This window comes from Oncorhynchus gorbuscha, linkage group LG14, assembly GCF_021184085.1.
Source record: "Oncorhynchus gorbuscha isolate QuinsamMale2020 ecotype Even-year linkage group LG14, OgorEven_v1.0, whole genome shotgun sequence".
Classification (NCBI taxonomy): Eukaryota; Metazoa; Chordata; class Actinopteri; order Salmoniformes; family Salmonidae; genus Oncorhynchus; species Oncorhynchus gorbuscha.
The window spans coordinates 52,193,728-52,220,826 of record NC_060186.1 but is presented as its reverse complement, the minus strand read 5'-3'; the positions used below and the strand labels follow the sequence as shown (position 1 = coordinate 52,220,826).

General features: G+C 44.4%; 3 protein-coding genes across 3 annotated transcripts; 1 reads left to right on the top strand and 2 right to left on the bottom strand.

Moving 5' to 3' along the window:
• Positions 1-4,096: 4,096 nt before the first annotated feature.
• gpr31 (G protein-coupled receptor 31) lies at positions 4,097-5,098 on the bottom strand. The gene is given in 5 exon segments (XM_046299175.1): positions 4,097-4,461; positions 4,464-4,684; positions 4,757-4,919; positions 4,922-4,966; positions 4,969-5,098. Coding segments are annotated over 5 exon segments (924 nt in total).
• A 7,398-nt stretch (positions 5,099-12,496) lies between these two features.
• Positions 12,497-21,197, top strand: si:ch211-140l13.3 (centromere protein J). The gene is made up of 16 exons (XM_046298908.1): positions 12,497-12,629; positions 12,819-12,918; positions 13,066-14,347; positions 14,510-14,615; positions 14,871-15,006; positions 15,759-15,974; positions 16,224-16,358; positions 16,879-17,010; positions 17,747-17,807; positions 17,888-17,973; positions 18,084-18,188; positions 18,756-18,860; positions 19,043-19,183; positions 19,480-19,564; positions 19,916-20,036; positions 20,368-21,197. Exons 3-16 carry the CDS (start codon positions 13,594-13,596, stop codon positions 20,555-20,557), a joined length of 2,373 nt encoding a protein of 790 aa, XP_046154864.1. The 5' UTR covers positions 12,497-12,629; positions 12,819-12,918; positions 13,066-13,593; the 3' UTR covers positions 20,558-21,197.
• A 178-nt stretch (positions 21,198-21,375) lies between these two features.
• Positions 21,376-23,198, bottom strand: ttll2 (tubulin tyrosine ligase-like family, member 2). The gene has a single exon (XM_046299174.1). The coding sequence runs from the start codon at positions 23,196-23,198 to the stop codon at positions 21,390-21,392; it is 1,809 nt and encodes a 602-aa protein (XP_046155130.1). The 3' UTR covers positions 21,376-21,389.
• Between the last annotated feature and the right edge of the window lie 3,901 nt (positions 23,199-27,099).

Here is a 27,099-nt window from a genome sequence, read left to right as displayed (position 1 = left end):
TGATGTACTGAGAGACATGCTGAACATCTTTGTTTTCGTCTACCTTGACGATATCCTGATTTTTTCTCCGTCACTCGAGATTCATGTTCAGCACGTTCGACGTGTACTCCAGCACCTTTTAGAGAATTGTCTCTACGTGAAGGCTGAGAAGTGCGCCTTTCATGTCTCCTCTGTCACATTTCTCGGTTCTGTTATTTCCGCTGAAGGCATTCAGATGGATCCCGCTAAGGTCCAGGCTGTCAGTGATTGGCCCGTTCCAAAGTCACGTGTCGAGTTGCAGCGCTTTCTAGGTTTCGCTAATTTCTATCGGCGTTTCATTCGTAATTTCGGTCAAGTTGTTGCCCCTCTCACAGCTCTTACTTCTGTCAAGACGTGCTTTAAGTGGTCCGGTTCCGCCCAGGGAGCTTTTGATCTCCTCAAGAAGCGTTTTACATCCGCTCCTATCCTTGTTACTCCTGACGTCACTAAACAATTCATTGTCGAGGTTGACGCTTCAGAGGTGGGCGTGGGAGCCATTCTATCCCAGCGCTTCCATTCTGACGATAAGGTCCATCCTTGCGCTTATTTTTCTCATCGCCTGTCGCCATCGGAACGCAACTATGATGTGGGTAACCGCGAACTGCTCGCCATCCGCTTAGCCCTAGGCGAATGGCGACAGTGGTTGGAGGGGGCGACCGTTCCTTTTGTCGTTTGGACTGACCATAAGAACCTTGAGTACATCCGTTCTGCTAAACGACTTAATGCACGTCAAGCTCGTTGGGCGTTGTTTTTCGCTCGTTTCGAGTTCGTGATTTCTTATCGCCCGGGTAATAAGAACACCAAGCCTGATGCCTTATCCCGTCTCTTTAGTTCTTCTGTGGCTTCTACCGACCCCGAGGGGATTCTCCCTGAAGGGCGTGTTGTCGGGTTGACTGTCTGGGGAATTGAGAGACAGGTAAAGCAAGCACTCACTCACACTGCGTCGCCGCGCGCTTGTCCTAGTAACCTTCTTTTCGTTCCTGTCTCTACTCGTCTGGCTGTTCTTCAGTGGGCTCACTCTGCCAAGTTAGCTGGCCACCCCGGCGTTCGGGGCACGCTTGCTTCTATTCGCCAGCGGTTTTGGTGGCCTACTCAGGAGCGTGACACGCGCCGTTTCGTGGCTGCTTGTTCGGACTGCGCGCAGACTAAGTCAGGTAACTCTCCTCCTGCCGGTTGTCTCAGACCGCTTCCCATTCCTTCTCGACCATGGTCTCACATCGCCTTAGACTTTATTACCGGTCTGCCTTCATCTGCGGGGAAGACTGTGATTCTTACGGTTGTCGATAGGTTCTCTAAGGCGGCACATTTCATTCCCCTCGCTAAGCTTCCTTCCGCTAAGGAGACGGCACAAATCATCATTGAGAATGTGTTCAGAATTCATGGCCTCCCGTTAGACGCCGTTTCAGACAGAGGTCCGCAATTCACGTCACAGTTTTGGAGGGAGTTCTGTCGTTTGATTGGTGCTTCCGTCAGTCTCTCTTCCGGTTTTCATCCCCAGTCTAACGGTCAAGCAGAAAGGGCCAATCAGACGATTGGTCGCATATTACGCAGCCTTTCTTTTAGAAACCCTGCGTCTTGGGCAGAACAACTCCCTGGGCAGAATACGCTCACAACTCGCTTCCTTCGTCTGCTACCGGGCTATCTCCGTTTCAGAGTAGTCTTGGGTACCAGCCTCCTCTGTTCTCGTCCCAGCTCGCCGAGTCCAGCGTTCCCTCCGCTCAGGCTTTTGTCCAACGTTGTGAGCGCACCTGGAGGAGGGTCAGGTCTGCACTTTGCCGTTACAGGGCGCAGACTGTGAGAGCCGCCAATAAACGTAGGATTAAGAGTCCTAGGTATTGTCGCGGTCAGAGAGTGTGGCTTTCCACTCGTAACCTTCCCCTTACGACAGCTTCTCGCAAGTTGACTCCGCGGTTCATTGGTCCGTTCCGTGTCTCTCAGGTCGTCAATCCTGTCGCTGTGCGACTGCTTCTTCCGCGACATCTTCGTCGCGTCCACCCTGTCTTCCATGTCTCCTGTGTCAAGCCTTTTCTTCGCGCCCCCGTTCGTCTCCCCCCGTCCTTTTCGAGGGCGCACCTATTTACAAGGTACGGAAGATCATGGACATGCGTTCTCGGGGACGTGGTCACCAGTACTTAGTGGATTGGGAGGGTTACGGTCCTGAGGAGAGGAGTTGGGTTCCATCTCGGGACGTGCTGGACCGTTCGTTGATTGATGATTTCCTCCGTTGCCGCCAGGGTTCCTCCTCGAGTGCGCCAGGAGGCGCTCGGTGAGTGGGGGGGTACTGTCATGTTTTGTCATTGATTATCATGTCTTGTCTCTGTGCTTTCCTTCTATTCGTTTCCCTCTGCTGGTCTTATTAGGTTCTTTCCCTCTTTCTATTCCTCTCTCTCCCCCTCCCTCTCTCCCTCTCTCGCTCTCTCTCTCTATCGTTCCGTTCCTGCTCCCAGCTGTTCCTCATTCTCCTAACTACCTCATTTACTCTTTTCACACCTGTCCCCTATTTTGCCCTCTGATTAGAGTCCCTATTTCTCCCTCTGTTTTCCGCTTCTGTCCTTGTCGGATCCTTGCTTGATGTTCGCTGTTCTGTGTCCTTGTTCCGCCCTGTCGTGTTTTACCTTCTTCAGATGCTGCGTGTGAGCAGGTGTCAAAGTAAGCTACGGCCGGTGCCTTCCCGAAGCGACCTGCAGTCTGTGGTCGCGTCTCCAGTCATTCCTCTTTACTGACGAGGGGATTTCAGTTTTTCTGTTTTTGCATTAGGATTATCGCTTTTGTTTAAGACGTGAATAAAGACTCTGTTTCCGTTAAGTCGCTTTTGGGTCCTCATTCACCAGCATAACAAAAACACTGCATCTCAATAATTTATAGTTTAAAATGGCAATAAATACTTTGAATCCATATATTTAACAATAGTCATTTAGTCCATAGTGAAGGCTCTCCTTCACACATAGTTTCTAAGGAAATGACCAATGAGGATATTAAATCAAAAATAGCAGATGACAATGCCCTGCCTTAAACTGTCAAGGAACGTAACCTAAAGATTTAATTTAAGTGCATTTACTTAGAGTTAAAGGCGCCGGGCCAAGTTACTAAAAGTACAATTTTGTGAGATGTTGTGAGATAAGTTACCTATTTCATTCCAAAGTCAAAAGCAATACAAGCAAGAATCTATTTTTTATTCATAATTGTTTATTAAATGATCTTTATTTACATTATTGAAGTATTGTTTTGTAACATGCAAATGTTTCCAGTTATATTTAGTGAAAGGCCTTGACAATGAATGTTTTTAATTATTTTTTTACATAAAGTAAAATTGCTGTGTTGACTAGAGGAGCTCTTAGGCAATGCTTCCTTGTAACAACAAGACCTAGTATTTTCCTCGGTCACTTAGGAATTTAACCTTTTAAATCCTCCACCTAAAGTCCCTCTCTGTTTCTCATCGGCAGGACTGCTGTTATCCCCCTCTCTCTCTGCCCAGTGGCTGGGCCTGATGCCTGCTCTGGCTGCTGGAGTGGATACCTCTGGTCTCTCTGCCAATCCACAGAGGTCCAATCCGAGATCAAACGTTTACGCTTCATCTCCCTCAGGAGATGGATGGCTGTCTGAGACGGGTCCTGTTCTGACACATTCCCTCCATGGTAAGAAGTATGGATGACCACGTCGTGGTCTGTTTTTGTTGTAACTACTGCAGTATATGGTATGATAACAGAAGCTCATCAAATATTTTGATCAACTTCCAATAATAAAATCATAAAGGAGGGAAGAAATAATACTCTCACACTATATAAAAAAGTATAAGCATTGGCCTGATCAAGAGTAGTAGTAGTAGTACTGTAGTAACAAATAAATAAACATAACTTAAGAGGAATATTTATTTGATCCAGACAATTAGCAACAACAGAGTCATTATGAGTGGTTTAACTTGATGACATCACTGGTTAAAGAAACCAGATGACGACATATGACGATAACAGAAGCAAGTAGTGAATCATGGTCTGGTTTAGCAAACTAACATGAATGTTTCATGATGAGAACAAACAGTCTTAATGCAGTCATAAAAGAGTAAATAATTTCCTATTTTTTATATTTTATAAGTATTTAACCTACTATGCTGCGTTACGTTGTTGCTGCGTTTTGGATTTGAGTTGTTTCCTGCCGAGTTTGTGCTTTCACCTATTTTTAGACAGGGGCAATAAGTTGTCAGGTCGAGGCTTTTGAACTTAGTGCTGCTTAAGCAGTTCACAATTGGGCCCACTAGACAATCCATGTAGGATAAAACCATGAGACCGTCAGAGACGGCTATATCTTCTGCTCTGGGTAAATTCTCAACTCTTACAATCAACAGAACCATTGTAGCTATGGTACAAGGCAGGAAATAGAAAGAGAAGACCAAGACAACTGAGGTGACCAGAAACACTGCTCGACACAGCTTGGTCCTATCCCCTGCTTCTTTTTGAGTGTGTTGACATTGTGGACCGTGCAGTAGACCAACACAAAGAAAGGGAGGAGAATCTGGGCGAAAAACACAACCTCTCTCAAATTGTCAGTAACGTCCTCGACCGATGTCATTTTACGCCCATAACTGTTAAAGCACTCAAAGGTCTTCAGCATGGTTGGGATATTCAGGGGGAGCAGCAGTAGCCAGACGATGACAGAGATATGAGGAGACCTTCTTAAAGTCTTGGCTGGGATATTCAGGGGGAGCAGCAGTAGCCAGATGATGACAGAGATATAAGGAGACTTTTTAAAGACCTTAAGGAAGTTATTTTTCCCAGGATGAACGACATTAAAGTAAGGATCAACTGAAATCCCAGTCAGGAAGGCGATACTGGCACCTCAGTTCAGAAACAGCATGAACCACATGGCTTTGCAAGTTCCACCCTCTGTACTCCGCCACTCCCCTTTATGTTGTTGCTGTTAGATTTCCAGAACTTCATTTTGAATATAAAAGATAAAGCACTGAGAGGTTGAGCGGTAGAGCCAGGAAGAATTCCACAATCATCACAGATGGGTAGAAATAACACAGTGGTAGATTCTCTGCTGTGCAGTTCTTATTCGGCTGATCGTCATCCACAATACGCATTGTCAAAAGCGGTTCTCTTTACAGTCAGACTGTCAGAAGAAGGAACAGTCCTCCTGTCACGTTCGTTTAGAGATGGATTGGACCGAGGTGCAGCGTGGTAAGCATACATTTTACTTTTATTTAAATGACACCGAAATAAATAAATAAATACAAAAACGAACGTAAAGCTACATGCAGTGCAGAAAGCAACTATACATAGACAAGATCCCACAAACTAAAGGTGGAAAAAAGGCTGCCTAAGTATGATCCCCAATCAGAGACAACGATAGACAGCTGCCTCTGATTGGGAGCCATACCCGGCCAACAAAGAAATAGAAAAACTAGAATGCCCACCCAAATCACACCCCGACCTAACCAAATAGAGAAATAAAAAGGCTCTAAGGTCAGGGCGTGACAGTACCCACGTGACAGTACCCGCCGTGACAGTACTCCGGCCGCAAAACCTGACTTCATTGGGGGTGGGTCTGGGTGGGCATCTAGCCTCGGTGGCGGCTCCGGTTCGGGGCGTAGACCCCGCTCCGCTGGCTGATTCCTCCGCTTCCGTGGAACCAGACCGTAGATCGTCGCCGGAGGCTCCGAACCGTGGATCGTTGCCAGAGGAACCGGACCGTAGATCGTCGCCGAGGACTCCGGACCGTAGATTGTCGCCGGAGGAACCAGACCGTGGATCGTCGCCGGATGCTCCGGATGTGGACCGTCACAGGATGCTCCGGACGTGGATCGTCGCCGGAGGCTCCGGACCGTGGATCGTCGCCGGGGACTGCGGACCGTAGATCGTCGTCGGGGACTCCGGATCGTAGATCGTCGTCATGGACTCCGGACCGTAGATCGTCGCCGGAGGCTCCGGACCGTGGATCGTCGCCGGGGACTGCGGACCGTAGATTGTCGTCGGGGACTCCGGACCGTAGATCGTCGTCATGGACTCCGGACCGTAGATCGTCGCCGGAGACTCCGGACCGGAGATCGTCACCAGAGGCTCCAGACTGGGAACCCTCGCAGGAGGCACTGGGCTGGGAAGCCCCGCTGGAGGCTATAGGCTGCAGACTGTCGCTGAAGGCTCTGAACCGCAGACTGTCGCTGGAGGCTCTGGACTGCAGACCGTCACTGGAGACTCAGGACTGCAGACTATCGCTGGAGGAGCTGGACCGCAGACCGTCGCTGGAGACTCTGGACCGCAGACCGTCGCTGGAGACTCTGGACCACAGACCGTCACTGGAGACTCTGGACCACAGACCGTCACTGGAGACTCTGGACTGCAGACCGTCGCTGGAGACTCTGGACCGCAGACCGTCGCTGGAGGTTCCAGATCGGGGACCGTCGCTGGAGACTCTGGACCTCAGACTGTCACTGGAGGCTCTGGACCGCAGACCGTCGCTGGAGACTCAGGACTGCAGACCATCACTGGAGGCTCCGGACCGTAGACGGTCGCTGGAGGCTCTGGACTGCAGACCGTAGCTGGAGGCTCCGGACCGCAGACCGTAGCTGGAGACTCTGGACCGCAGACCGTCGCTGGAGGCTCTGGACCATCGACTGTCATTGGAGGCTCCGGACTGCCGACCATCGCCGGAGACTCAGGACTGCAGACCGTCGCTGGAGACTTCGGGCCATGGATCGTCACTGGAGGCTCCGGACTGCCGACCGTCGCTAGAGGCTCCGGAATGCCGACCGTCGCTGGAGACTCAGGACTGCAGACCGTCGCTGGAGACTTCGGGCCATGGATCGTCACTGGAGGCTCCGGGCCATGGATCATCACTGGAGGCTCCAGGCCATGGATCATCACTGGAGGCTTCGTGCATGGAGCAAGGCACAGGACGTACCAGGCTAGAGACACGTACTGGAGACTGGGTGCATGGAGCTGGCACAGGATATACTGGACCGTGGAGGCACACTGGAGGTCTGGAGCGTAGAGCTGGCACAACCCGTCCTGGCTGGATGCCCGGCTATAGCCCGACAAGTGCGGGGCGCTGGCACAGGACACACTGGGCTGTGAAGGCGCACTGGAGACACGGTGCGTAGAACCGGCACACATTGTACCGGAACGATGACACACACCTCAGGGCGAGTGCGTGGAGGAGACACAGGACGTACCGAACTGGGGAGGTGCACTAGAGGCCAGATGCATAAAAATGGTGCATATGACACCGGACTGGTGTCACGCTCCTCAGCACGCCCGCTATGCAGCGCTCTCAACGCCAACACCTCTCTCTGGAATCTTTCGTCGAGTTCCCCACTCGACTCCCTGACTGGCTCTGGTTCACTCCTCGATTCCGCCGACCACTCCGTGTGCTTCCCCCAAAAAATGTTTTGGAGCTGCCTCTCGGGCTTCTGTCGTGGTTGCAAACCCCGGAGTCATCGTTGATCCTCCTTCGCTGCCTCCACCTGCTTCCATGACAGGGTCTCATCCCCTGCCATAACCTCTTCCCATGTCCATGATGTCCTGGCCACGCTGCTTGGTCCTTTGGTGGTGGGATCTTCTGTCACGAACGTTTAGAGATGGATTGGACCAAGGTGCAGCGAGGTAGGCGAACATCTTACTTTTATTAAAAATGAACACCGAAAAACAACAAAATACAAAACTAATGAAAAGTTCTGCAGGCTACACCTCAACTATACAAAATCAAGATCCCACAAACTAAGGTGGGAAAACGGCTGCCTAAGTATGATCCCCAATCAGAGACAACGATAGACAGCTGCCTCTGATTGGGAACCATACCAGGCCAACATAGAAAATACAACATAGATTGCCCACCCTAGTCACACCCTGACCGAACCAAATAGAGAATAAAAAGGCTCTCTAAGGTCAAGGCGTGACACCTCCAAAGTACTCAACTCCAAAGATGTCTTTACTTTACATGAAAAGCAGGTCTGTTTGATGGTAGACAAGCAAGCTCCTAATTCATGTGTAGACTTGGATGAATCTGAAGGACTGTACTTCAGTTTGTAAGTAATTCACCCCAGCACACACGCAGCAGAGCACCCAGTTGTAAATTTTTCAGACTTGTTGGCTGTGAGCTCCCTCCAGACCTGAGTAGGTAAGTCACCACAGGACGAATAGATAAGCAGCTGTTCCCACGAGAGATTGAGGACATATTGCAAAACATTGCATAAACTCACAAAAAAAAGAACTAACATACAGTTCAAGTCGGAAGTTAACATACACTTAGGTTGGAGTCATTAAAACTTGTTTTTCAACGACTCCACAAATTTCTTGTCGGTTAGGACATCTGCTTTGTGCATGACTCAAGTAATTTTTCCAACAATTGTTTACAGACAGATTATTTCACTTATAATTCACCGTATCACAATTCCATGTTGTCAGAAGTTTACATACACTAAGTTGACTGTGCCTTTAAACAGCTTGGAAAATTCCAGAAAATTATGTCATGGCTTTAGAAGCTTCTGATTGACATCATTTGAGTCAATTTGAGGTGTACCTGTGGATGTATTTCAAGGCATCATGGGAAAATCAAAAGAAATCAGCCAAGACCTCAGAAAAAATATTGTAGACCTCCACAAGTTTGGTTCATCCTTGGGAGCAATTTCCAAACACCTGACGGTACATTCATTTGTACAAACAATAGTGTGCAAGTATAACACCATGGGACCACACAGCCGTCATACTGCTCAGGAGGGAGACACGTTCTGTCTCCTAGAGATGAACGTACTTTGGTGCGAATAGTGCGAATCAATCCCAGAACAACAGCAAAGGACTTTGTTAAGATGCTGGAGGAACAGGTACAAAAGTATCTATATCCACAGTAAAATGAATCCTATATCGACATGACCTGAAAGGCTGCTCAGCAAGGAAGAAGCCACTGCTCCACAACCGACATAAAAAAAAACAGACTACAGTTTGCAACTGCACATGGGGACAAAGATCTTACTTTTTGGAGAAATGTCCTCTGGTCTGATGAAACAAAAATAGAACTATTTGGCCATAATGACCATCGTTATGTTTGGAGGAAAAAGGGGGAGGCTTGCAAGCTGAAGAACACCATCCCAACCATGAAGCACGGGGGTGGCAGCATCATGTTGTGGGGGTGCTTTGTTGCAGGAGGGACTGGTGCACTTCACAAAATAGATGGCATCATGAAGAGGAAAATTATGTGGGTATATTGATGGGTCTTCCAATGGACAATGACCCCAAGCATACTTCCAAAGTTGTGGAAAAATGGCTTAAGGACAGCAAAGTCAAGGTATTGGAGTGGCCATCACAAAGCCCTGACCTCAATCCTATAGAAAATGTGTTGGCAGAACTGAAAAAGCGTGTGCGAGGAAGGCGGCCTACAAACCTGACTCAGTTACACCAGCTCTGTCAGGAGAAATGGGCCAAAATTCACCCAACTTATTGTGAGAAGCTTGTGGAAGGATACCCAAAATGTTTGACCCAAGTTAAACAATTTAACGGCAATTCTACCAAATACTAATTGATGTATGTAAACTTCTGACCCACTGGGAATGTGATGAAAGAAATAAAAGCTGAAATAAATCATTCTCTGTCACGACTTCCACCGAAGTCGGCTTCTCTCCTTGTTCGGGCGGCGTTCGGCGGTCGACGTCACCAGCTTTCTAGCCATTGCCGCACCATTTTTCATGTATCCATTTGTTTTGTCTTGTTCCCTCCACACCTGGTTTTCATTCCCCGATCAATCCATATGTATTTATTCCTCTGTTCCCCATCATGTCTTTGTGTAAGATTGTTCGTGTTACGTGTATTTTGGAATTGTAGATATTGTTCCGCGCATTACATTTTGTCTATGTTTTGTGTTTAGGCACATTTTATGTTACTTTGTGCTGTCATTTTGGACTGGAAAAAAAGTGTGCCTGTTCAATACACTCTGCTCTCATGCACCTGCCATCGCCTCCAATACACACTCCTAACATTCTCTCTACTATTATTCTGACATTTCACATTGTTCAAATAAAGTGGTGATCCTAATTGACCTAAGACAGGGAAATTGTACTAGGATTAAATGTCAGGAATTCTGAAAAACTGAGTTTAAATGTATTTGGCTAAGGTAAACTTCTGACTTTAACTGTATCTATGTATGAGAAGTGGCCCTTTTTCTATGCTACATACTGTATATCCTTCTAACTCCCTGGGGAATTCCTATATGGAGTAAGTACATTAAGTGCAGGGACATGCTTCTGGTTGCACAACACCACCAATGTAGTTGAGGTTGTCATAAATAACATGTTTGATTGATTAAACACACAGAGAGCTGAAATGTAAACCTACAGGCAGGTTTTAGCTGGAAGTCGTAGAATATCTCAGAGGAGCTGGGAATGTTAAAAATGCTACAAAAGGGTTGTGATATTTTCAAGAAGCAGATTGTATTCTAGGGAATTGGATATATTTACTAGCAGAAAAAAACAGTGCATGTTGTTTTTACCACATTTCCCCCATACAAATATACACTACCGTTCAAAGTTTGAGATTACTTAGAAATGTCCTTGTTTTTGAAAGAAAATCACATTTTCTGTCCATTAAAATAATCAAATTGATCAGAAATACAGTGTAGACATTGTTAATGTTGTAAATGACTACTGTAGCTGGAAATGGCAGATATTTTATGGATTATCTACATAGGCATACATATGCCCATTATCAGCAATCATCAATCCTGTGTTCCAATGGCACGTTAGAAAACCCTTTTGCAATTATGTTAGCACAGCTGAAAACTGTTGTTCTGATTAAGGAAGCAATAAAACTGGCCTTCTTTAGACTAGTTGAGTATCTAGAGCATCAGCATTTGTGGGTTCGATTACAGGCTCAAAATGGCCAGAAACAAATACATTTCTTCAGACACAAAGAACTTTCTTCTGAAACTCGTCAGTCTATTCTTATTATGAGAAATGAAGGCTATTCCATGTGAGAAATTGCCAAGAAACTGAAGATCTCGTACAACGCTGTGTACTACTCCCTTCACAGAACAGCGCAAACGGGCTCTAACCAGAATAGAAAGAGGAGTGGGAGGCCCCGGTGCACAACTGAGCAAGAGTACAAGTACATTAGAGTGTCTAGTTTGAGAAACAGACGCCTCACAAGTCCTCAACTGGCATTAAATAGTTCCCGCAAAACTCCAGTCTCAATGTCAACAGTGAAGAGGAGACTCCGGGATGCTGGCCTTCTATGCAGAGATCCTCTGTCCAGTGTTCATTTACCCATCTTAATAATTTATTTTTATTGGCAAGTCTGAGATATGTATTTTTCTTTGCAGCTCTGCCTAGGAGGCCAGCATCCCGGAGGCACCTCTTCACTGTTGACGTTGAGACTGGGGTTTTGCGGGTACTATTTAATGAAGCTGCCAGTTGAGAACTTGTAAGGCATATTAATTTAATGGACAATAAATGTGCTTTTCTTTAAAAAAAATGACATTTCTAACTGACCCCTAACTTTTGAGCTGTGAGCTGGAGTTTGGCATGCTATTTTTGGCGTGTTAAACTTAAACTAATTCTGCAGTTTAGTATTGGGTTCTTATTACCAGAGTAAGAACTCGACGGACACTATGAAAGCTTAAACCAAGTTTATTCTTCCCAAATGATCGAACATCTGAATTGACAAAAACATATTCACACAAGCACTGATATTTAACCCTTTCTCCTATGCTGAGTCTCCTCCTACACACCTGAACAGCCATTACATCTCTGTTGCTAGACAGAACCTTAGTGATATCTGTTCTTCCTCACTTCATTTGACCTGACCTCTACCCCAAAGTGCTCACTAGTCCCCAACTCACGGCTGTCATGGTGACTGGTACCAGACTGTGTCTGTCCTCCTCCCATAGGATCCCTGATGGCTAATGATAACATATCCTGACAGCATGTAAATGTTATACATTCCCCTCTCTCCCTCAGTGGCATGAATAAGTACATTTCAAGAAATCAGAACCCAACAGTATCCAGTTCAGATAAGTCTGAGATGACAGACTGATTTTCCAGGGTATTTTTTTCAAAGCCAAATGAAGGACATTACCTATTTCAACCTGTTCTAAGTGTTTCCGATCATATAGCAAATACATTCTCAGTTGCTTTTCGATAGATCGTCATGATTATAGAAAAACAGGAGTAAATTATTAACTTATTTAAATATCCAGGAGGGTTTTGTCAAAACTGGATCCAGAGCTGGTTAACAGCAACTAGTCACAGAACTCCAGTATAATTATCACAACCCTTTAAAGTACGGAGGCATTTAGAATTGTTTCTTGGTTCTCTTTCTCTTCATTTTACACTGTAAAATATATTCTGTTGAGTACATGAATCCTCATTTACATAACAATTTTACCCAGAAGTCAGTACTGAACTTTGTCCATCTTTTCTTTTTTATTAATACAGAATTTAAATTGTGTTGATATGTGATTCATCTTATCATGTGATTTATAGAGAGCATTCTTCCAAATAAAGATGGAAGAGAGCAGAGGAACCTCTCTCCTATCAAAGAGGAAGCTGCAGAGCAGGGGGAAGACAAAGAAGTCTGTACTGTCAGCCCATTTGGGACACGTAGACAGCCACCCAGAAGCCCAGAGGACAGGTACTGTAATGATATTTCTATTCAACATGTATCACGTTTCAAATCAAATCAATAATCACATTTTATTGGTCACATTACACATATTTTACTGTCAGCTAATGATAGTGAAATATCCACAAGTCAGTTGTGGTAATTTGATATTCCATACCATTTTTTCTATACGTTAACTGACCTGTCACACTATTGAAGACCCATTAGGCCTGCTGTCAAAGAGAGAGAGAAAACATTTCAGGAATTTGTGGAGGAACAGCTGAAAGTTGAAGAATATGCACAGCAAAACAACAAGCAGGTATGGAGTGCATAGAGAATTTGCATATGGCCTACTTTCAGAGTAGTTCATGCCCTGACCATTATACATAATCTATTCATTACACTTTGTAATCAGGTCATCTAAAATAATTTATCTACTGTATCTAAGCAGCTAGTCCCTTTTCAGGACAGCAGGGAGGCCAGGAGAGTCACAGAGAGAAGATACTTCCTGAAGAAAGGGAAGGGCGTGTCCAGGATAGAGAGGGGTAAGGACAGTGTGCAGCAGAAGACCAGGCGCAGGGCCTCCCTCTCACTCAGCCAGCAGCCCAGGAAGGTGAGTTGTGGCTGCCAGCAGAGACGCTCATCAGCCCCCTCCCTGCAGCTCAGTGACAGGACCAGACTCAGGGTCAAGCCTTTACTGATCTCCCAGAGGAGCTGCCCTGCTCTTTCTGAGTCCTGGGAAAAGACAACAGGACCTGCCACACGAGAGAGAGACAACAGAGTTAATCAAACGGCCAGACAGGAGAGGACACCAAAGCCCACAGAAAATACTCAAAGCAAGGCCACTGAAAACACTGCATCTAGTGTTGATACTAGAGACAGGAGAGATCTGTTGGGCGTTACAACATCCCATAAACGGCTTGTGAGATCGCCGAGTTTGACCTCCGTGGAGCTAAGTGATGAGGTGGTGTCACAGAATCATGTGTATGCTGCTATGAGGGACCTTGTCCATAAACAACTTGAGGTGAAGGAGCCACATTTGGCATTGCAGCCTTTTGACAGTACTGCACAACCAAACAACATGGGCCAACCTAAGGTCAAAGCTCAGGCAGTAAATGTTGGCTTCAAGACAGTCAACGACCACATAGTTAGAGTCACTGACAATGGGCTGGTCTCATCAGAGACTGCGGATGGGAAAAATGTCACACACTCCAATTTCACCAATATTTCAAAATCTCAAAGCGGGTCTACAGCAGTGATGTCTCTCCTATCTCTGAGTAGTTCTAACAGTGACGAGGACAACCCTAACTCTCAGTGCCACCAGCAGCCCACCCTCCCGTCTCCCCCACGGCTCGGACACAAGGACCAGAACCTGGACCTGTCCGATGGGGACTACGCCAGCGATGCCCCCAGCGAGGCTGGGGATAGCCTGCCCTCCAGACCTTTTCCCACCCACGGACCCACTCTCCATCACCACCACCCATCTAGCTCCTGCTCCAGCAGTGACAGTGAAACAGAGCTCCGGGACATAAACAGGCACAAGACAGAACCACGTCCATTATACCCACAGTCTGCAAGGAAAACAAGCACAGAGAGAGCCCTGCCACTGGGGTGCAGCAGCAGCAGGGGGACAGACATAAAGTCAAAACGTCCCTCCTCTGCAGAGCTCAAACCCAGCACGGTCCCTAAAGTAACATCTAGAACTAAAGAGACCGCAAAGAGCAGACATCACCAGGGGTTCAAGCTGGGTGAGTGTACTGTTTATTTTGGCTAGACTCATCTATGTAATTGAACTGCTATAATGAAGAACACAGACCATGTAATAATGTGTACCAGTTTACATGCTACATGACATGTTATTCTTTGAAGAGGTCTTCTCTCTACTAACAGTCACTTTAATCTCCTTCAAGCAAATCAGACCGTGTCAAAGCCACACAGCGGAATAAAAGCAGAAGAGAATCATGATTTGTTGGACAAGATGAAAACGGAACAAGAGAGAGCAATGGAACTTCTCAGGTAAAATGTACAGGGACAGTTTGGTTAGTTTTCATAATGTGATGCCCCTGGAAAATGTGTCTGTGCCGTATCTGATTGTGATGACGTGCTAGAGACATGAAACACAAACTATGAAAAAACCACTGATGATATATGATCCACGAGATTATAAAGAATTTGAGCACTTCTGGAATTGCAATATCAGAAACCTATCATGTTCTTCATCAGAAATGTTGTTTTTTCTTTCATTTCCACTGAAATGTGGGTTTTACACAGAAAGAGAATGGACCAAATAGAGTGCTGTGACAGAGATGGCCACCACAGCAGTTATGGATCCCCATTCACCCATACAGAAGGCCAGGTGTTGAAGAATCAACCGTTTTCTGCTAAACTAGACGTTTGTGATGGTCAGGTAAAGTCATTATGTGACTGATCTTAATAGACCTTAGTAAAACAAATGTGTTCATCAGAATCTTATAAAGCCTTGAGGCCTAAAACAACCTAATGTATGTGGTATCGATATAACGTCATTTGTGAGTGAGTAATGAATGTCCGTGAGGTGCACATAAGTCGTGGAGCGTCATAGGAGTCAGGTGCATTCTGTCTCAGCGCCTATCAGTTTCCTACTGACCAACATTAACATGGAACAGAGCGATGCATTTCCTGTCTCATAAGGTGTGAATAAGTCTGTGTTACCTTTTTATGACAGAATCAAACGCATCCCCTTTGCTTGTCCTGACCTGATGATACCGTTGAAGGATCTAATTTGATCACTCTTTCGTTGCTGTGAATTTTTTCGTGATCACCATAAATTCACTGAAAACCCGCTCCAACGCACTGTTATATTGACAGTATTGCACTTTCATGTAGCCTACTTTTGTCCAGCTAATAGCCTAACTACCGATCAAGCAACATTATGGACTAAACGTACAAAAAAACATGTAGGATTATTTTGCTACAACAATACTGGTCAACTTAAGATCCCACAACAGTTTATAACATACAGCTTTATAAACAAACACCCAACATCCAAACTGAACATGAGTCCAATATCCACCACATTGGTTGGTTTGTCTCACTCTCATCCAGGGTGTGTGTGTGTTCATGCGTGGGTGTCTTCATGTCTGTGTGTGTCCGTGTGTGCGTGCCTGCGTGTGAACTCAGGATCTCAAGCAGCAGATTCTAGCTCTTCAGGAGCAGTTCTCTAGTCGGGAGTCCCACTGGTCCCAGGCTCATCATCTGCTGCAGAACCAGGTGGAAGCCCTGACCAGAGAGAATGTGGAGCTGCGTGACAAGCTCAGTCCTCCTGAACACAGCCACCTAGTGGCAGGGAGTAGTTCTGACACAGCCACTGCATCTCACATAGGGGCAGAGAGCGCTGTAAGAAGATATACTGTACCTAAGTAATAACCCATGAGTAACCCATGAACCCTGAGTAATAACCCATTACTAACCCATTCCATACTTTAAGTCAGTTTATACAATAACTTGTAACACTTCTCTTATCTACTAATGACGTCAATACTTTCTGACCTCATCAGTGTTCTGTGTCCAAAAAGGATCAGTCATCAGTGGTATCAAGGTGTCAGTAGAGCTCATTATCTATCAGTATATAATCCATATGTCCAGGTGTCTGAGGATATTCATAGAGCTACTAGTCAGAGGATAAGGGAGAGGAGATCTTCAAGTTGTTCCAGTCACAGTGGAAACCCAGCCAGAAGGTCAACAGTTGGCAGTTTTCCAGCTGCAAAGTCCAAGGTGCAGGTACTGTATACAGTATAGCTACAGACCATATGAAAGCCATGAGGCTCAGTTTTATCCTAACAGGAAATAGCTTTGGGGCTCTATTTCTAAGAAATCTAACTGTATATTTGGGCAGAAATCATTTGAGTTTACAGAAACCAACCGACAGCTCCCCTCTGTGCTCATAATTTTCCATTGATCAAACAGAGCTGGTTTACTTCCTGCTCAACTGATCTAAGATCAGCCCTTTCTACCTCACTCAGATCTAACTAGAATTGCAAAATTCTGGGAACTTTCAATAAATGGCCTAGTTTTCCAGAAATCCTAGTTGGATGATTCCTGATTTCATCCAACCGGGATTTCAGGGAAAACCAAGGAATTTATTGAAAGTTCACATAATTTTGCAACACTAGTCCTAACCTTTTCAATTATGAAAGAACAGCATTCCCTGAAGTAACTACACGAATACAACAGTTAGAGGGGCATCATCCAGAATAGTGGATGTTATAATATGTCTATAATATGGATATTTGTTCCTCAGATTCCTGATCAAAGAAAATTGTCACATATGGTTTCTGAACCAGCTCCTTCAGTCGTCCACAGCAGAAGTGCAACTCCTGCATTCAACAAACCACCTGTCCAGAAGAGTGCAGCTTACAGTAAAATGGACACAGTCAGTATGAATCTTATAATCAGTCTGGCAAACAATAAAGTAATGTACTCTGTTTAAAACAAACATAGAAACCTGAAGTTCTTTTTTTACAGTACTATATATTCCATGTGATTCAGATCAACTTGACGTTGTATTTTCAGCTCATTTCCCATTTTAGAGGTATATGTTGTATTTTATCTCAAGTTTTGTCGGAGATAGACGTCTCTGTCTGACTGCAGTCAACTTGTTAGGCTAAATGTAATAAGTATCAAGTATTAAATGTGTTCTGAAGTGGTCTTTAAGCACCCCACTAATAATTTATAGCGATTTACAATGGGCCGTGTCAGATTAGTGACTCTGCCCATTATTCGTTATTTATACTGCGTAATGAATATACTCATTGCCAATTCTAAGAAACTTAAGTGTTAAAACCTGATTTTACTTTTCAATAGTTTTTCCTTCTTCATAATGTATGAACACTTTTGAACCAAGGTTCAATAATAGATGGAACAAGCACAGTTCAAATGCAATTTAATCCAAACTGGACAAAAGGTTGTCTTTAAAACGGCATGTGACACGTTCAGGGGTCATCAAGGCCAGCTAAACATATTGTATATTGCAAATGAAAATGTACAGTAGCCTAATGTCCCTTATTAACAATTTAGACTAACGGATGTTCTTTGTATCTTCCTCATAAGAAGCATGAAATGAGAAGGCTAGTGTTTAGAATTATCATGTGACTTGATTCTTTCCTTAGCCTTATCACAACTATCCTGCCAATGCTCAAAGCACAAGGGATTGGGGACCTGCCTCCTTAAGTAGGTGCTCTAGTCTGTTCTGTGTTTATTATACATTCAATCAATTGATTTGGCAATGATGTTAATTTCATTCACAACAGGCCTTTCATCAAATTCAGTCAGTTTTGAGGACACCCATCACACAAATGACTGTCTCTTAAAGCAGCGTGAGAGCAACAGAGATCAGGTACATATGTCTGTAACATGGTACTCAGACAGCATCAGTCGATTGTAACACACTGCTACATGTAACAAACAACCACTGTGAAATAGCCCACTAATTCTCGCTGTCCTCAGGGTTTGGGTCGGTCAGTGGAAAAGGAGACGGAGGCGAAAGGTCGACAGAGCAGGAGCGCCACACCATCGGTCAGCAAATACTCCAGCTCAGAGTCAGAACACAGGGTAATGAAGCCTAGCAGGGCTTCTGATGTGTATAGTAATCAACTAAAGTTACTGAAATAACCAGTTCTACATAGGTAGATTATTATTTTGCTCACTTCAAACATTTGAGTAATTTAGCAGACGCTTTTATCCAGAGCGACTTACAGGAGCAATTGGGGTTAAGCGCCTTGCTCAAGGGCACTCTTACTACATTTACACACACTGTACAGTACATAGATTTTTCTGCTGTGTTATTGACTGTACGTTTGTTTATCCCATGTGTAACTCCGTGTTGTAGTTTTTGTCGCACTGCTTTGCTTTATCTTGGCCAGGTAGCAGTTGTACACGAGAACTTGTTCTCAACTGGTGACATAAAAAAAGGTGACATAAAAAATATAAAAATCGTAAGATTTTTCACCTATTGTAGCCGGCTCCGGATTCGAACCAGCAACCTTTCGGTTACTATCCCAAAACTCTTAACTGCTAAGCTACCTTTTTGGATGGCTGTGTTTCTGAGATACTATAGTTCCTTGCCAAGGTCTTGGACCATCTTGGACAGCTTTAACAATCCCTCATTTGTTATTACAGGAACCACGTTTGAATCCAGGAGCGATGAGTGGTAACTCCACCCACACAACACACAAGGGCATAAATAATGACGTGTGTGAAGAAATACACTATCCAGATGGTAAGGTAGGAAAATTCCCCTACGTTGTTATTTCTTTGAACAAGTACTTGAATGAAGTATATCATTTTCTGCCCTTTCATTGAAGTTTCATTTCAGCAATTCCAAAGTATCCCACTAACAGAGTTACCACTCATAGTGAAACAATAATAATGCGCCCTACATGCCATGATATTGCTCTGACACACAGATAGAACAACTTCTCACCAATGGCTGGCGTGTATTTACATTCCGCAATGGAACTAGAAAAGAGATCACTGCTGACCAGAAGTCCGTAACTGTCACATTCTTCAACGGAGATGTCAAACACATACTGGCAGATGGGAAAGTGGTGAGTAAAATATCGTACTGGGGACTATGCCAATATTTAAACTGTAACTAATGCCTTAAAGCTGGAATCCTTCATTGGTGAAACTGCCATGTGCATTTGGGATATTACAACAAAAAAGAAATGACTGCAAACAACAACAAAATCCCCTGGGACATCGCTGCACACGTAATAGAACAGCAGAATATGTCATGCATTGTTTTTGTACTGCTTTGCCGGACGCTCGTCTTCATTTCATTAACAAAATGTAAAAAATAACAATGGGGGGTTTTTATAACTCCATTGTTTCTCTTTGATAGGTGTACTACTATGCTGATGCACAGACAACTCACACCACATACCCAACTGGTTTGGTGGTCCTGCAGTTTCCAAACAAGCAGATGGGTAATATTGTTATCAAAGCTCTAATCTGATATACACTACATGGCCAAAGGTATGTGGACAACGCTTCAAATTAGTGTATTCGGCTATTTCAGCCACACCCGTTGCTGACAGGTGTATAAAATCGAGCACGCAACCATGCAATCTCCATAGACAAACATGGACAGTAGAATGTCCGCTACTGAAGACCTCATTGATTTTCAAAGGGGGGACCAACTCCATATTAATGCCCATGATTTTGAAATGAGATGTTCAACAAGCAGGTGTCCACATACATTTGACCATGTAGTGTATATTTTCAGGGTGACCAGGCATAGACACAAATAACAAAAAATGTATTCATGTTGTCTGTAGAGAAACACCACCCTGATGGAAGGAGGGAGATCGTTTTCCCAGATCAGACGATAAAGTACCTCTATCCTGACGGCAGAGAGGAGAGCATCTTCCCAGATGGAACAGTGGTCAAGCTCTCAGAGTAAGATACACATACAGTACTCTGCTCTATTTTATGTAGGGTAAAAGTCTTAACAACTGCTGCATTCTTATATTTTGTGTGTGTGTGTGTGTGTGTGTGTGTGTGTGTGTGTGTGTGTGTGTGTGTGTGTGTGTGTGTGTGTGTGTGTGTGTGTGTGTGTGTGTGTGTGTGTGTGTGTGTGTGTGTGTGTGTGTGTGTGTGCCTGTGTGCTTGTGTGCGTGCCTGTGTGCGTGCCTGTGTGCGTGCCTGTGTGTGCGTGTGTGTGTGTGCCTGTGTGTGCCTGTGTGTGCCTGTGTGTGCGTGCCTGTGTGTGTGTGTTCTGAAACTGTAGAAGTGGGGAGAAAACAGTGGAGTTCAACAATGGCCAAAGAGAGATCCATACGTCCCAGTACAAGCGGAGGGAATACCCTGATGGAACATTGAAGACGGTGTATTCTAATGGAAGGCAAGAGACCAAGTTCCCCTCGGGCAGAGTACGCATTAAAGACAAGGATGGCATTATCATAATAGACAAGAAATGAAGAACATATGTTTTATGTTTTTCAAGCCTTCATACCAAATTAGCAAAGCTCCATTGTGTTTGACTGTAGCTATTTTCCTGTGGCATATTTGATCATTTTCTAAGTGCTTGAGTGTAAACAGACATTTTTAAATTGTGTATGTTTATTATTCATAAATCATTGTACACTAAATAAGTAATACTAATCAATACAATTAGTGTTGAAACTATTTTGTAGAGATGTTTGAATGTCTATACTGCTCTCTTGAAGGAATATATTTCTTATTTTTGCATGGCAATGTCATAACCTTCTTGACCTCTTCATTTGTGTCAGCAGGATTCTTATGTTGCACAGAATTACAGATTATTCATGATGTCCCCACATATCCCTTGCCTCTCAAACAACAAGACTGACATGTAGGGTAGGGCATGTAACTGACATGTAACTTTACTGACCTGGGCCCGGTTTCCTGCTGAGGAGTATTTCTGTCTGTAATAAAGCCCGTTTGTGGGGAAAAACTCATTCGGATTGGCGACTGGCTCTTCAGTGGGTGGAACCCCTGCCCAGGCATGTGAAATCCATAGATTAGGGCCTAATGAATTTATTTAAACTGACTGATTTCCTTATATGTATGTAACTCAGTAAAATCTTTGAAATTGTTGCATGATGCTTTTCTATTTTTGTTCAGTATAGTTACAAAATAGGTTATTTTGAAATTTTGGACAAATGAGTTGCTTTTCCATATAATGTGTGTTTGTACTGTATACTTTCGTGTTTTCACACATTAATATTTAGCCTGTGCTAATAATAAATTATTCCAAAAGCTTAATTCCAAAAATGTTCAGTTGCTCAGTTAGTTTGACAAGTGGCACTCACTAAGTAGAGGAGGGTTAGTAGGTCCCCAAAACAAAGACCCAAAATCCTTTTTCTCTTTGCATCTATCCAACTCATCTTCTGTCCCTCTCTTCTGTTTGTGGCTACATCCTGATGCTAGCTGGCTGATGAGCTTGTGAACCTCGTGGACTGCAGTCTTAACGTTGAGCTTGTCCCACGACGCCTTCAGTGTGACCTCATTAAAAGGAAACGTCAGTATGAAGTCTCCCACACGGAGTGGTGGGGTGCTCTTATCTTGGCTTTTAGGGTCCCATGGGAATTTAGGAGTCTTGTACTTTTGAATGTGAATGGCAGGAAGCTTACAGCAGCCCCCGGCTGGTTGCCTTGAGGCCTGCCACGAGCTAACACGTGTGGACAGGTTTCTGTCATCAAACTCTGACTCTATGTCTGAAACCTCAGACCACTGGATGGCCTCTGTCATCTGTGAGAGCACTGGATGTGTCTTTCTGTTTCCAGTTACAGCTGCAGTCTTTGAATGTGGGATGAGTATTGGATTCAGAGCCGAGCGCTTGGTGTTGCTTATGGAATTCCTTGCAGTGCGGATCCGGTTCATCTCAACTGATGGAAAGTATCTCATACTGTCAGAAAACGTAGAATGGATGCTGTGACTTTTCTTGTTTCCTGGGTGGTGCTCACACATAGAGTTGGGGAGCACTGGGGACCGCAGAGACTGGCTGCCTAGATAGCAGGGGCGTTTGTACTTCTGTTTGAGATATCCTCTCTGTCTAACGCTGTCCATGGACTTGTAGTTCATCAGATCAACCAGATCATTGAGAAGCACTTTCTTGACTGTCACGTCTACTTGGCAGTCGATGGTGAGAGCAGGGCTGTAGTTAACCTCTAGTAGCCATGGCTTATATTTGGCATCAATTAGGATGTCAAACCCAAAGAGCTCAACACTGTTGGGACTGGAAGGTACGGAAGGGGCTATGGTGAGCAAAGTGAGTGTGACAATGTTGTTGATCTTTTGCCAGAGGAACAGTTCATTGATACCTTGGCTATGAAGAAAGCAGCGGAATTTACTCATAGCCCACTTACATCCTTGTCCCACTCTCTCTTTGTCTGTTGTGTAGAAGGGGCCAAACTTATTAATGCTCGTGTTGGTCAGGTGAGAATAAAGGTTGTCCAAAGATGTTAAATTGTATTTCTCAGTCGCAAAGCGTACCATTCCCTCCTGATGCATGTAGATGATGAGGGGCTGAAAACTTTTCACACAAACATAGATCCGAAGGTCAAATTTGTACCCTGAGATGAGGAGAGGATTGCTAATGTATCTCTGAACGATCACTGAGGAGTCATACACCAAGTCTCTGATGTCCTCAAAGATAAAGATGCCCCTGCCTCTTGATAGATCCACTGGCTTGCAGATCCAATACCCCGACCTGCCTCCATTCTTCAAACGATGCTTGGTGTACTCTGCCAGAAACCTGGTGTAATCATTGGGGAGGATGAAAGTTGTCGGGCTGAAGTTGTAAAAACCCGAGCCGAACGTCCCTCTCATTCTCTTCAGGTTTCTGGCCAGGCAATCCTTGCGGGTGATGCCCACAGTCTTGGGGTGATGGTTGAGTCTCTGCCATGGCAGTATGTTCTCATAGTCTGAGTTGTGGAAGGCTGAGGTGCGCCAGTAGAGGTTCCAGCCTCCCTCCTCCTGCCCCTGCTCATCATACTCCTCCCAGCCTCTCTCCAGCAGCACCTCTCTCACCAGCTCTGGGGCTCCCCCGTGTAGCCGGAACACCAGGGGTGTGGGGCCACACACACCTGTGGCCATACCAGGAAAACAACCGTCTGATCCTTCAATAAAAAACAACAGTACCATTATATTGATGAGGGTACAAAATGAGTCACAGTTTATTCCTAACTTGGAAGGTAAACTGTTGTTATAAGACCCACTCCCTTACAGTCCTAGCAAAATTATTTCTTAGAAATTGCTCTTTGCTTATACAATTTTAATTGAAAACAATCATTGCAATTCAAATCATTTTGTTCATATGCAATCAAACCTAGGCTGTAGGCTTCTAGTCTGGGAGACAGTCTCTGTAACATTACACTCCTTGTACTCTGTGCTGGGTACCAGTCTCTGTAACATTACACTCCTTGTACTCTGTGCTGGGTACCAGTCTCTGTAACATTACACTCCTTGTACTCTGTGCTGGGTACCAGTCTCTGTAACATTACACTCCTTGTACTCTGTGCTGCGTACCAGTCTCTGTAACATTACACTCCTTGTACTCTGTGCTGGGTACCAGTCTCTGTAACATTACACTCCTTGTACTCTGTGCTGGGTACCAGTCTCTGTAACATTACACTCCTTGTACTCTGTGCTGGGTACCAGTCTCTGTAACATTACACTCCTTGTACTCTGTGCTGGGTACCAGTCTCTGTAACATTACACTCCTTGTACTCTGTGCTGGGTACCAGTCTCTGTAACATTACACTCCTTGTACTCTGTGCTGGGTACCAGTCTCTGTAACATTACACTCCTTGTACTCCGTGCTGGGTACCAGTCTCCATAGCATTCCACTCCTACTCCGTGTCATGCGCCAATAGGCGACAATAGCTAAACAGAGACTGGCAGGGTCAACCAACCAGGCTAGCAGGCTTCACACATGGGCTTTAGAATTCCACATATGATTAATCAACCTCGAGTACCGTCACACATCTCACTGAAATTGTCCAATATCGTATTTACATTCTACCTACCTTGATGAGAGATCTCTTCTTTTTAAACACAGGCACCTCTCGCCCGTTCCCGAGCTTTCTTCAGTTCTGCGAGTGTTATTAAGACCTCCACACGGCTGCCGGTCATCCGTGTTGCTAGGAGAACCCACTGCCGCGAGAAAGATAGTGTAGCCTAGTCATGTGGTTCGAGCAGGACAGGTGGAGGTCAGTTTATTTTTATTTTTAAACCATGTAAAAAGAACCATGTTGACCCCGCTAGCAACATAAGGGACCGCTATACATATAACCTATACTTGACATACTAAAAATTGCATGTATATTTCTCATAATATTCACAGCGTACATATCTGTTTACATGAGAGTTGTATTCCACATGGTCTATTTAATACAGTCAAGATTTGTAGACTTCTACTACAGTATTGTAGTTTCTGTGGTCAGGTCAATGTTATATCCCTCTACGGTTTGGACTTAATTTCCCCTCTGTGTAGAATGTTTTCCTCTGTTTGAATTCCACCCCATCATGGAGTACAACTGCCACAAGTAGAACTCCAGACAGGATTTGATTTCCAGAGGTTACGTTTCTGAGCGCATACAACACTACAAATCCAACTGACTCCCATAGTCGATAGTTAGCAAATGCTACCTCCTTCTGGTCATAAAAAATAACTCCATAGAATGCTGAAAAATGGAAAGAAATCTTACATTTTTTGTTCCATCTGAACAGCCGGTAACGGTTATAACATCGGTGGCTCAGTGAACTATTGACAGGTCAGTAACCTTGTCTGAAAACTGTTAGCTTCCAGAATAAATGCACAGCACAGGTTTTTAAATATTTTTTAGCTCAGAGGGCTAACAGTCTTGAGGCATGTGGGTGACCTGGATTCAATACCTAGTTGGTCACACACTAAAAGGTCAGGCAATCATGACTACAGGAAAAGGGTAACTCACCCTTGATTTGTGTCTGCCATACAGCATCGGCATTGCCCCAGAGAGCAGGAAACACAAATAACACAGTCAGCTGGTCTGGGTGAGGCCTCCAGAACAACAGACCCAGGATAAGGGCTGCGTGTCACTGATGCTGGAAGAGAGTTACACAAATACACTGATGCTGGAAGAGAGTTACACAAATACCGTAAGTAGAAGTGGATCATCAAAGTGATTGTTGATATGTTCCAATGTATCATCTGGTGTTTACATTGTCCCCACTTACCAAATGAAATAATGCTTCTCTTCCAATGTATTGTGACAGCTTCCCAAAAAGTATAGAGAATAGGGAAGTTGTGGCACCAAAGCAAATCATTACAGAGCCAACAAAACTTATCCCCAAAGCACACGTGGCATAACTCTAAAAAAAATATTTTAAAAAAGGTACATAATGTGGTCAGATACAGGGTTTTTCTGAACAAAACAAATGTCTTAGTTTTAGTGATTTTTAAATATGTTTTAATTACTATTGTCAGTGTTAAGGAATGTGTTTCAGAAATGTGCGTAGTAACTTACACTGGTGTAGTCCCCAGTAAGGAAACCCACCTACAGATCAATGTATGAGGTCAAAAGGAGGAGAAGAACTTGTCACTTATCTCAAAGTTGTTTGAATGTGTTAAGAAAAACAGTACATAAGGGCGCTTTGTTGCCCTTAGAGTCCAGTTTATGTTTGCTGTTTATGTTTATCCAGGAATGCAGCCACCAGAATAGCTGCCAGAGGAATAACACCAGCAGAATATACAGTAGATATTTCTGCTGTGATGTTTGTATAGCGTGAGAGGAGGGGATTGTTTCAGTGATTGACATATGATTGATACGGTTACAATGGGGTGAACATAAGGTATGTAATTCTATGATGTAATGTCTGTATATACGGTTTACATATTTACAGGGCAGCTCACATAGGCAGCAGCCTGACAGAGTGTTCACAGACTTGTCATCGGGTCTGGTGGAGTTTACAATTACTGCACTAGAGCTTCCCAGTACTGGACAGTCCACAGAGCTGAGCTTCACCTTGAGTTACATTCACTGTAAGGAGAGTGAGACAGGTCACGTGTCTGTGAGACACAATAAGAAAGGATATGAAGCTGAATCTCTGTTATGTTCCCTGGTTTCTGTGTTGTTGTGAGTTTGTATGTATGTGTATGTATTTCAGGAAATGGCTTCCTGGATTCCCCCAAGCAGTTGATTGGTCGGCCCCAATCCAGATTGGAACTGACCCTGACCTCTCGTCAGGGGATACAGCTGTCTGCAATTACAGACTCCTTAAATCCAGCTGGGGCGGCAGGGTAGCCTAGTGGTTAGAGCGTTGGACTAGTAACCGGAAGGTTGCAAGTTCAAATCCCCGAGCTGACAAGGTACAGGCCTCTGTCATTCTGCCCCTGAACAGGCAGTTAACCCACTGTTCCTAGGCTGTCATTGAAAATAAGAATTTGTTCTTAACTGACTTGCCTAGTAAAATAAAGGAAAAATAAATAAAAATAAAAGCCAGTGTTTGTTTGCTCAGAAAATGAGCTTCCGGGTATGCCCCACTATTGTTTGTTGCTTGCTCAGAGAGAGCTTATTGGCAAGTTCTGATTGGCAAGTTCTGTGTTGGTTGTTGCTCATAGATAGCTTATTGGCATGTTATGTATTGGTTGTTGCTCAGAGATATCTTATTGGCATGTTCTGTGTTGATTGTTGCTCAGAGATAGCTTATTGACATGTTCTGTGTTGGTTGTTGCTCAGAGATAGCTTATTGACATGTTATGTGTGTTATGTATTGATTGTTGCTCAGAGATAGCTTATTGACATGTTATGTGTTGGTTGTTGCTCAGAGATAGCTTATTGACATGTTCTGTGTTGATTGTTGCTCAGAGATAGCTTATTGACATGATAGGTTGTTGCTCAGAGATAGCTTATTGACATGTTCTGTGTTGGTTGTTGCTCAGAGATATCTTATTGGCATGTTCTGTGTTGATTGTTGCTCAGAGATAGCTTATTGACATGTTCTGTGTTGGTTGTTG